At 55.6% G+C, this 9,808-nt stretch overlaps 2 protein-coding genes across 2 annotated transcripts in view; one reads left to right on the forward strand and one right to left on the reverse strand.

Annotated features, from left to right (window-relative positions):
* PPP2R1A (protein phosphatase 2, regulatory subunit A, alpha) overlaps window positions 1-811 on the forward strand; it is an 18,251-nt gene extending 17,440 nt beyond the window's left edge. The window contains exons 14-15 of the mRNA XM_004694060.2: window positions 243-334; window positions 422-811. Coding sequence (XP_004694117.2) covers window positions 243-334; window positions 422-438 — 109 coding nt within the window. The 3' untranslated portion in view covers window positions 439-811. The remainder of the gene's footprint in view (window positions 1-242; window positions 335-421) is intronic.
* A 2,543-nt stretch (window positions 812-3,354) lies between these two features.
* On the reverse strand, window positions 3,355-5,072 carry LOC101621614 (vomeronasal type-1 receptor 4-like). Its single transcript, XM_012733614.1, is given in 2 exon segments — window positions 3,355-4,124; window positions 4,127-5,072. Coding segments are annotated over 2 exon segments (933 nt in total). The 5' UTR covers window positions 4,899-5,072; the 3' UTR covers window positions 3,355-3,963.
* Window positions 5,073-9,808: the final 4,736 nt, after the last annotated feature.

Here is a 9,808-nt window from a genome sequence, read left to right on the forward strand (position 1 = left end):
TGTGTTCCTCCCCTAGGCGCTCGCCACGCCTGCCAGACTCCGCAAGGCGAGAACCCAGAGCCGCACCCGCAGCCTCTTGAGGGGCAGGTGCCCTGCCTCTGTGCGCCCGGGCCTCGGCCTCTGCCCAGCCTTCAGCTGCGGAGCTTTCCTGGCTCTGGCTCGGGCTTGATCACGTGTCCGGGCCAGGGCCCCTGGGCCTCTGGGCCCCCGGGCCGTCCGCTCACCCTGCCCTCTGCTCGCAGCACGCTGCAGAGTGAAGTCAAGCCCATCCTAGAGAAGCTGACCCAGGACCAGGACGTGGACGTCAAGTACTTTGCCCAGGAGGCTCTGACTGGTAAGGCGGAGGGTGGTGTGGGCCGCGCCAGCACGGGGAGGGCGCAGGTGGGGCTCACTGTGCTGCCCCCTCCTGTGCTGCCCCCAGTTCTGTCTCTTGCCTGATGTTGAAGCGGAGCTGCTGCCGCCGCCACCCACCGCGTCCGCCCCTCCGGGAGACGGGGCTTGGCTGTCACTCCCGGTGCATGGTCTGACCAGGCCCCCGCACGGTTCCTCCTCCAGCCTTACCACCCACCTCCCTGGGGCTGGGCACTCGGCGCCACAGGGCAGACCCCGGGGGGACAGGCCCCACCGCATCTGGGCGGGGGCGGAGTGTGAGCTCGGGTCACTGATCCTGCTGCTGTCGTGGACCCCTCCCCTCAACTTCTCGTCCTCCCTAGCCCCCGCTCAGTGGTTTTTTTTTGTGTCAACTGTGTCGTTTTTATTTTATTCCTTCCCGCCCCCATTTTCACAGAGAAATAAAGGTCTAGAAACAGCTGGTGCTTGGTTGCATCACTGACGTGGCGGAGGGGCACCCCAGCAGGCTGTTTCCTGTGGGAGACCTGAGGTTGGAGGATTCTCTGGAAACCTCCAGAGTGGGTGTCTGAGGTGCCTGCCTGCAGAAGCCGGGGGCGGTGAGAACAGGGCCCTTGGGGTGGGCCTGGGGCCTGCAGCCGGCTCCCCATTCAGTCTCTGGGAGCTCGAGCCGGCAGCCTCGCCCCCCCCCCGGCTGCTGTGCCCACTCTCCCCTAGCACGGGCACAATGCTTCGCCGGTGCGGGCTGCCAGCACTGAAAGGTCCTTCCCAGGGCTCTGGGCACCTGACTGTCTTTGTGACCAAATCCAGCCAAGAACACGTGAACAGAAGTGGAGGCACAGATAGTAGGATGCATTCCTAGGTGGGCAGACAGGCGAGGCTGTGAGGCGACGGTCCGGGCTCGTCACGTGGCAGGTCACCTGGATTCTGAGCCAAGGAGCCTTGAGAGGAGCAGGCGCCTCCGCAGTGGCTTTGCTGTGGGTGGCCCCAGGGCCACTGGAGGGAGGCCAGGCTCCACGGGTGCGAGGGGCTTGTAGCAGTTGGCAAGGTGACTTCGCCAGCCGGGCCCTCAAGTCACCACAGGCCTGTTACCCCACTGGGCACTGGGGGTGAGGTAAAGGGAACCAGAGTGACTCACTGCTCTCTCAGGAGTAGGGCCTGTGACTCAAACCCAGCCCCTCATCCTGATACCCTCAACCCCCACAACAAACAAAAGCAAAATTCTTTCTTAAGATACACATTTCTGAAGGACTGAAAAAAAGACGTGAGCTGATGAGGGCGGGCAGGTGGGACACCCTCCCTCAGCAGACAGGAATGTGCGGCCTAGTGGGCAGCTTGCCAGGGACTGGGAAGGAACGTTCCAGCCAGCGATGACGGGCCGGTGGGCTGCCATCTCCGCGGCACACTTCCTCGGAGAGCAGGACTCCGAGAACACCCACTGTCACTGTCGTTCAGCAGTGTACTTACTGAAGGCCTAGTCTCGGTGGTTAGGCAGGAAGCTAGAACTCAAATTGGAAAGAAGTAAAACTCACTACTTGCAGATGACGCAATAATACATCAAAGCTCAAAGATGCCACTAAAAAAAGCCATTAGAAATAAGTGTCAGGTCACCATATCAATATGCAAAACTTGGATTTCTATATTCAAACAATGAGCCAGAAGAAAGACAAAGTGGGAAAACAGTTTCACTTGCAGTCAGCCACAAGGAGAAAGCAGCAAGGAATCAACACCATGAAGGACGGGACACTGCAAACTAAGGCCTTGCTGAGGGAAACTGGAGATACAGAAAGGTACTCCGTGTTCATGGACTGGAAGAGCCAACATCGTTAAAATGGCCATTTTACAAAATATTCTACGTGTTGAATATAATTCCTATCCAAGTCCATAGCATTTTTCATGCACCACTAAAAAGCTGTGCTCATCCGATAATCCAGATTTACAGAGTTGATTTTGCTCCCTTTCATGATGTACAATTTTTTTTTTATTTAAGATTTTATTTATTCATACAGAACTGGGCTAACAGGCCAGAGGCTCAGGGGTGGTGAGAGGCTTCACCAGAGACAGAGCGGGGAGCAGAACAGGCAGATCGATGAAGTACACTGCTGAGGGGAGCAGCGGGCAGGTCAGGAGAGGTCTGCTGGGCCATGTGGTCACCTCCGGGGCAGGCGGGAATCGAACTCATGTGGAAGTGGCTTAAGCTTCTTAGTGCTGTGCTTTAACCCGCTGCGCCACCAGGGAGGGCCCCAATTTTGGTTTTAATAAGATTCCACTTGTTAAAATTTATTCCATAGGTGGGTATCAATGACAAATAAAGCTTTAGCTGTCTTAATAAATGGAGACATGGGCCTCCCTAGTCTATTTCAGTAGACCCGCCTGTCCTGCTCCCCAGTCTGTCTCTGGTGAATCTTCTCAGCCCCTGTACCTCTGGCCTGTACCCCAGTGCTTGATGGCATAAATAAATCTCTAGAAACAAACCACTAAATGGAGGCGCACTCCTGGCAGTAAGTTCCCAGGGAAAGGCGGCGACGGGTGTGAGAACTGAACCCACCAGGCGCCTCGGACTGGGGTGTCAGGGTACAGGTATAAAGGCGTCTCCCTCAGAGGTGGGATGGCCAAGCATGCCTAAGCTCTGGAACATATCCATACGTGATAGAATAGTGTAGAAGCAAAATAACCATTAGTTTCAGCTCACAGGCCTAGCCGTCATTGTCCGCGCTGAATCCCACATAGCGCACTGAATGTGGCCGGTATGCAGAGCAGCAAATGGACGCCATGATAGACATTGATGGAGTAGATTTTTGATAGTTGCAAGAAAATATTGTGTATACTTACTTGAGGACTTCTCTTTTTTTAGTCAGTTTTGGGGTCACAGCAGAATTGAGTGGCGCAGATTTACACCATACGCCTAGCTAGGCTCAGTCTCCCCGCCTGTCACGACTCCACACCAGAGTGATGCCTTGCTTACCACCAGCGAGAATCTTTTAAGCAGGTAGCGACGGTGAGAACCGCACACTTGCTGTGTGAGTAGGAAGCGAGGCCGGCGACTACTGCTGAAGGGGGGGGAATCGCCTCCCCCCATCTCGGCGCATAGATCCAACACAGCCTGGAGTCGAAGCCTTCCCGGCCAGCAATCACCAGAGGGGTCATCTGCTCAGAGAGATGAGCCCTGCGGAGGCTTCTCAGTGCCTCGGCCAGGCTGGGGTGTCCTCCGGCACCCAGTGACTCAGACGCACAAGAGCAGACCGATCCCGCGCCGCCTCCAGAGGCGCCCTCAAACTAGGTTTCATCTTCACTTGCATTAAACGCCGAATGCTCCTGTCGGTAAGAGCGTGGGATTGACACACCCACTTTGTTCCTTGAGAACACGACCCAGTCAAGGGCCAGGTTTTGTGGAGTCCGCCTTGAAGGCACAGCGACGCCTCCAATCTCAGAAACACCTTTGCATCACCTCGACCGCACGGTGACGTGCGAGCTCCACACAGACACGAGTGACCCTGTGCTGGCCTTGGTGATGTCCCGCCATCGTGGCACCTGCATCTCCCGTGTTGACTGCGGTCTGGCTTGGGACTCGGAAGCAGTGGCCGTGATCTCACTCAGATGTCTGTGCTGCACCATTTACCCATCTCTCCTAAGGGGAAGGGGCTCTGGATTCCTCCTGCAGCTGGAGCAGAGTCGGGGTGCGCCCAGGTCCCAGCTCACGAGCACAAAGGGGCTGACGGTCGGGAAACAGGCAGCGATGATGGAGCTGGCTCGCACCAGGACCATGGTAGAGTCGTGGAGGACAGCCAGAACACCTGGCAGATGGAGGAGAGGGGGTAAAAGCAGACAAAGGTGCTCACCAGGGGGAGGATGGTGCGGGTGGCTCTGGACTCGGGGGAGGACGCCGAGGTGGCCCTGGAGCTGTGCAGGTGCCGGACGCGCTGCCTGTGCCGGTACAGGGTGCAGACCAGGGAGCCGCTGGCCCAGGCCATGAGCCCCACACACAGGACTTCGGGGGACAAGTGCAAAGACGCAAACAACAAGTTTGAGATTATGTCATGATGAAGAAAATGACACTGTCCAAACTTCTTCCTGTTTGAGGAGTTGGTATTGCTTGAACTACTTACAAACACAGGATATGAGGCTCTTAGTGCCAAGTTCAGGACCCAGCACAGGGCGAGAGAGGGGCAGGTGTACCTGGGAGCTTTGTCTCTCAGCCCCGCCCACGTGGAGCCTGGGGGGCTGACGGTGCTGGCCTGGACCACACTCAGGAGGCAGGTGGTGCTGATGGACACGCCCCTGCCCACTTGGCGAGCATAATGGCAAAACTTGCACCCAAAATCGTTGACAGGGAACTCCCCAAAAGATGTCAGTGGATAGCAGATTCCACTTGAGATCAGGACCAGGAAATTGGCCACAATGAGGTTCCTGATTATCAAATCAGTGGCCCGCAGTCTACAGCCCGTGAAATTGAGGAAGAACTGATGGGAAAAGAGGAAAAGATTCCCCAGGACCCCAAGCAGAGTTTGTAACAAGAAAATCATTTCCACTGCCAATTCCCAGGGGTCCATCCGGTCAGTTCTCAGCAGCTGACTGACCAGTTGCAGCCCTGTCCTCCATCTTCACCAACAGCCCCACTCTGGGGGGTTCACTTAAGGGCTCTCAGTGCTGGGCCTCGCTGGTGGGGCAGGGGGTTAAGTCTCAGCACTGTGAAGCTGTCCGCAGCTTCTGCAGCCTGAGTTTGATCCCTGGCCAGGGAGTGACCCACTGGGCACAGCTGACGTCTCCTGTCTCCCCGCTGCTCCCCTCAGCAGTGGATCATCTGTTCTGCTCCCCGCTCTGTCTCTGGTGAGTCCTTTTACCCTCCTCACATCTCTGGCCTTAACCTAGCTCATGTATGCATAAATAAATAAGTCCTTAATAAAAAGGCTTTTGGTACTTTGGAGACTTCCAGTGGCTGAAGGTACAACCAGGATTCAGTGCGCCAAGGACCCCCAAATCAGGCACCCCTTCCTCGCAGACTCCAAGGCAGCGCTGTCCCGACCTCATGAAGAGGGCGCACGGGCCCAGAGAAGTTCCCGTCTGTCAGATTAACTTGCTCGTCAGGGCCGAGTGGAGAACTGCACCTGGCTGGGGGACAAACACAGGACGCTGAGCCCACACCGGCCAGGGCCTCGGCCCGGTCTCCAGATGACCAAACCACACTGCCTCCGAGGCCCGGCCATCCGGGCAGACCGGCGCCCAGAGTCGAGCCGTGGGAGGCGCCCCCCTGGTGAGGTTCTTCAGGCAGGTGCAGCTGGGACTCAGGCCCAGGGACCTGAGTAGCGTGGGCGCCTAGGGCAGGCACGGCGGGGCGGCCGCCCCCTCCCACCTGGGGCCTCAGGCCTGGGGCCTCGCGGGCCCGGGGGGTGGAAGCAAGCAGACCGCCTGCTGTCACTGCAGGAGACAAAGGCGAAGCCAGGCCCGGGCCGCCAACGAAACACCGAGACTGGTAGCCCTGGACAAGCTCGTCCCTGACTGTCTCGTGAGCACAGCGCTGTTGGCCAGACACTGCACCATTAGCAGGAAGCCGGGACTCGGGAAAGGGAGCAGCCCGGAGACCTGCGCCGTGGGGGCCGACGCCCCGGGAGGCGGGAGTGACGCGCGTGGGCCCCAGACGAGGCGCCGGGCGCGGTGCAGACGTCACCGCGTGTCTGACTCTGAGGTCGCGGTAAACTGAGTTGCGCTGCCCTAGAGAACAGGCCCCCGGCTGCATAAGTCCGTTTCTCTCAGTGCTGCTTTGCCAGCAGCAACGGACAGTTCTGGGTGGTGGAGACAGAAGTCACTGCCCAGTGCGCCCCTCACACACCTGCTTGGGGAACCGTCTCCCTCCCCACGGCTCAGGTGGGCTGTCTGGCGGGACCAGCTGACCCAGGGGTGCTCCCTGCTCTGTCTCACCAGCAGGGAGGCCCACAGACGCCCCCATGGCTACTTTGAGGCTATGGCTTCTACTGAGGAGGCTGAACAGCAGGAGGCCCCAGAAGCCCCTGAAGCCAGGAGAGTTGTCCTCCTGCTGCATCACCCGCAGCCCCCTTGGCCTGAGGAACGTGAGCCACCAGGAGCCCTCAGGGAGGGGCCCACCCCCCACTGCCCTAACTGCTCTGAAGGTGCCTGTAGGTGCCATGGTCCAGGAGCAGGCCCCCCTCCTGCCCGGGTCCCCTCCCTGCACCCCAGCCCCCTCCATCACCCGCCCCTGGTTGTACACAGTGACTCGCCTGCTTCCTGCAGCCTGGGCGCTGGGCCCAGGTCAGAGGCTCAGCCTGTGTCCCTGCGCTGGGTCCAGTGCGCCCTGAGATATAGTGGTTGACAGGGGTCCCCTCCTCCCCAGAGCTTCAATTATCGTGTCCCCAGAGCTGCAGGTCAGTGACAGGCCTGGCAGCTCAGAAGAGTCAGGAAAACTTTTCCTGCTGCTAATTGCCAAGAAAAACTTCAGGGTCCTCAGTGGCTCTGCAGAGATGTGGGACCTTGGGGAGGTCTGCGTCCCTGGGCCCTGGGGCACTCAGGGGCTCCCCAGAATGACCAGGGCAGCCTGGGACCTGGTGGAGGCGTCCTGGGAGGCTGTGCTCTCTGGGCTGCTCACCTGCGCATCTGACAGCAGGCGTGGAGCTGGGCCTGCCGCGCTCTGGGCACCGCCCTGGAGGGTCAGACCGGGAAGGGTGGCTCAGTTTGCTCACGTGGCGATGGCACCCATTTACTCTGACCTTTGACCCTCGTGCTCACTCAGTCAATGTTAGTAGCCCAGAGAACTTACCTATTGTCAGGACACTCTTCTACTGGGGGGAGTGTGATTTGGGGCAGCTTTCCTGCAAAATGGTTTGGAGATTCCTCAAAAACATGGAAACGGGAAACACCATATGACCCAACCTTGCTGCTGCCCGGTGTTGCCCACAAAACAGGATAACTGCGCATCTGTTCACTCTGCCCGCACCGTGAGCCACCCCTGCACTTGTGACTCCCAGCTGTTCAGACACAGCTGCGGCCGGCCAGCCTGAACCCCGCCGTCCCGTGTGTCCACTCCCACACACGCACCTGCACAGGGCCGCAGCACCTGGGCCATGCTCGTGCTGGCCACGTGTGGACGCCACGCGCCTCTGCGAGTGTTCGCACACACTCCCGCATGTACATTCCCACACAGCCTGCACGAACATTCTCGCGCACCGGCCGGCATATGTAGACACAGATTCAGGAGACTCGGGCCCTCCTCTAGTGGCTGCTTCCCTGCTCCTGGGCAGCTGCACGACATGAACGTGTGGGGGAGTGGGTGCAGCCCGGACCTGTGACGTCTGGGTTCTCTGCCCATGGCTGGGTAGCTCTGCAGGCTCCGGACAGTAGTGATTAGGATGTGCAGCTCTTGAGTCCACAGTGGCATTGCTCCCCGAGTGAGGGCTCGTGCTGGGGAGCCTGGAGAGTTGGGTCGCGATGGCTTGTGGGCCGAGACAGCTGGGGCAGGGTGACCACAGGAGGAAGCACTGCGCACGAGGAGTCGCGGAGAGCCTGGGGTCACAGCTTTGTGGGGTCGAGTGTGCCGGGAGTTCAGAGGCCAAGGGCTGGCGAGGTCACTGAATTCAGGTAAAAGTCAGGAGGGAATGCACGTGGGTCAGTCGCAGCGGCTCCAGGCTGTGCAGATCTGCCCGAGGGGAGCCGCTCGAGGAAAGGAGCGCCAGGGTGACAGGTTCCCTCACAGCATGAGGATGCTCTGACCGAACACAGCCTCCAATCTGAGCTCTTGGGTGGATTCCGAAGGCGGGCCACTGTCTGAGTTACGCCGCTCTCAGGAAATGTGTAAGGCTTCTCTCCATTATATGTTTTCTCTTGACCCAAAGATGTATTTGAAAAACGCTTTACCACACACTTGGTTGTTGGTTTTGTATGTGTGGTTTCCTCCGGAATGCCTACTCTAACGTCTAGTTACTGGCTTGAGTACTGTTTGAAGGCCCCGTATGGATTCCCTGATGTCGTGTAAGGGGTGAAGACAGTTAAAGGCCTCGTCCCACTCACATCTGTGTTTCTCTGCCATGAATTGTTGAGCTCCAGCGTTGAGCTTTGCATAAAATTGTTGTCACGTGCGCTGGATTCAGAATGTTTCCTCTCAGGGTCCATTCTCTGGTATCTTGTCAGCTGTGCAGGCTATGTGACTTACCTCCAGGACCTACATTCTGGTGCTTATAGGCGTGAACACGGCATGGCTAAATGCTTTCCACATGCATTGCATTCCTGAAGTTCTCAGTGGGATGAATTGTCCGTGTGCCTGGCCCTGCCACATCTGCTACATTTGTGTGGGTTCTCTCCATGTGGATCTCTCACGATCCCCGAGGTGCGTACATTTTGTAAAACTCTTAGCACACTCTGCGTCTGGAAGGTTTTTCTCCACATTATTCTCTCCTGTCACCAAAGGCCTAACATCTGACAAAGCCTAGTCAGCTCATTCATTACCCTCATGCGGTCGGTCGCTCTCCAGTCTGAATTCTCCTGCAGATGGCAAAGTGCCCATTGGGATTTACACCTTGTCACCTTGTTACATTTATATGGCTTCGCCCCTGTAGGTCTTGTGAGGTTTGGGAACTGTATCAAGTCTTCACCACACTCATTACATTCATATGGTCTCTGCTCATAGTGAATTATCTGCTGACTGGTGAGGACTGAAAAGTGGCTCAAAGTCTTTAGCTTTCATTATATGTGTGTAGTTTTTCCCTAGTTTGTTTTCAGGTGGTTAGAAGGATACACAAAAACAGTTTCATACTTACTAGAAATGTTGCTTTTGAAAATCTTTAAAGTGGTGAAACTCAGAAACGATTTTGATAGATGTTAAGGACTTGATTACACTCAAACATTTTCTTTTCAGTTTGAAATCTCCACAGTTCAGCGAGATGTGACTACTTAATTCTATGTTCAAAATATTTTGCATGTTTCCTATACAGATGCTGTTATTTTTATTTTTAATGAATTCTTTGTAAATGACTTCCCATATTTGAAATACTGATGTGTACTTTTTCATTTATAGATTATCATTTTCTTCACCTGTAATGCAACATTACTGACATGCACCACTTGTTAATATAATTCTTTGGTACAAATAATTTTTAATAAGTGTTTAGAAAAACAATTCATTTTCATAAAAATTGCTTTATGGACTCTTCAGTCTCTCAATGCTTTGTTTTGAATTTTCAGATGCCAATAATTTAGATTATTCATTATATGAAACTGTTTTGTATTTTTTTGCCACTCCAATATATGTGCGCTATTTATGTACATTTATTTATGTAGGCTTTCTTTATATACAACAATTACCCAGGTAATTTTTTTTTCAATTATGAAACAGCAGCATGTGTAAGTTATGAGTGTGTGTGTGATTTATGCTCATAGTGGAAAGACATTTCTCTTGAGAGCTAACGAAGTGTGAGTCGTTACAGGTCAATTTGTATGATATGAGCATTACTGCCAT

Source organism: Condylura cristata, unplaced genomic scaffold, assembly GCF_000260355.1.
Source record: "Condylura cristata isolate star-nosed mole 26May11 unplaced genomic scaffold, ConCri1.0 scaffold00041, whole genome shotgun sequence".
NCBI classification, from domain to species: domain Eukaryota; kingdom Metazoa; phylum Chordata; class Mammalia; order Eulipotyphla; family Talpidae; genus Condylura; species Condylura cristata.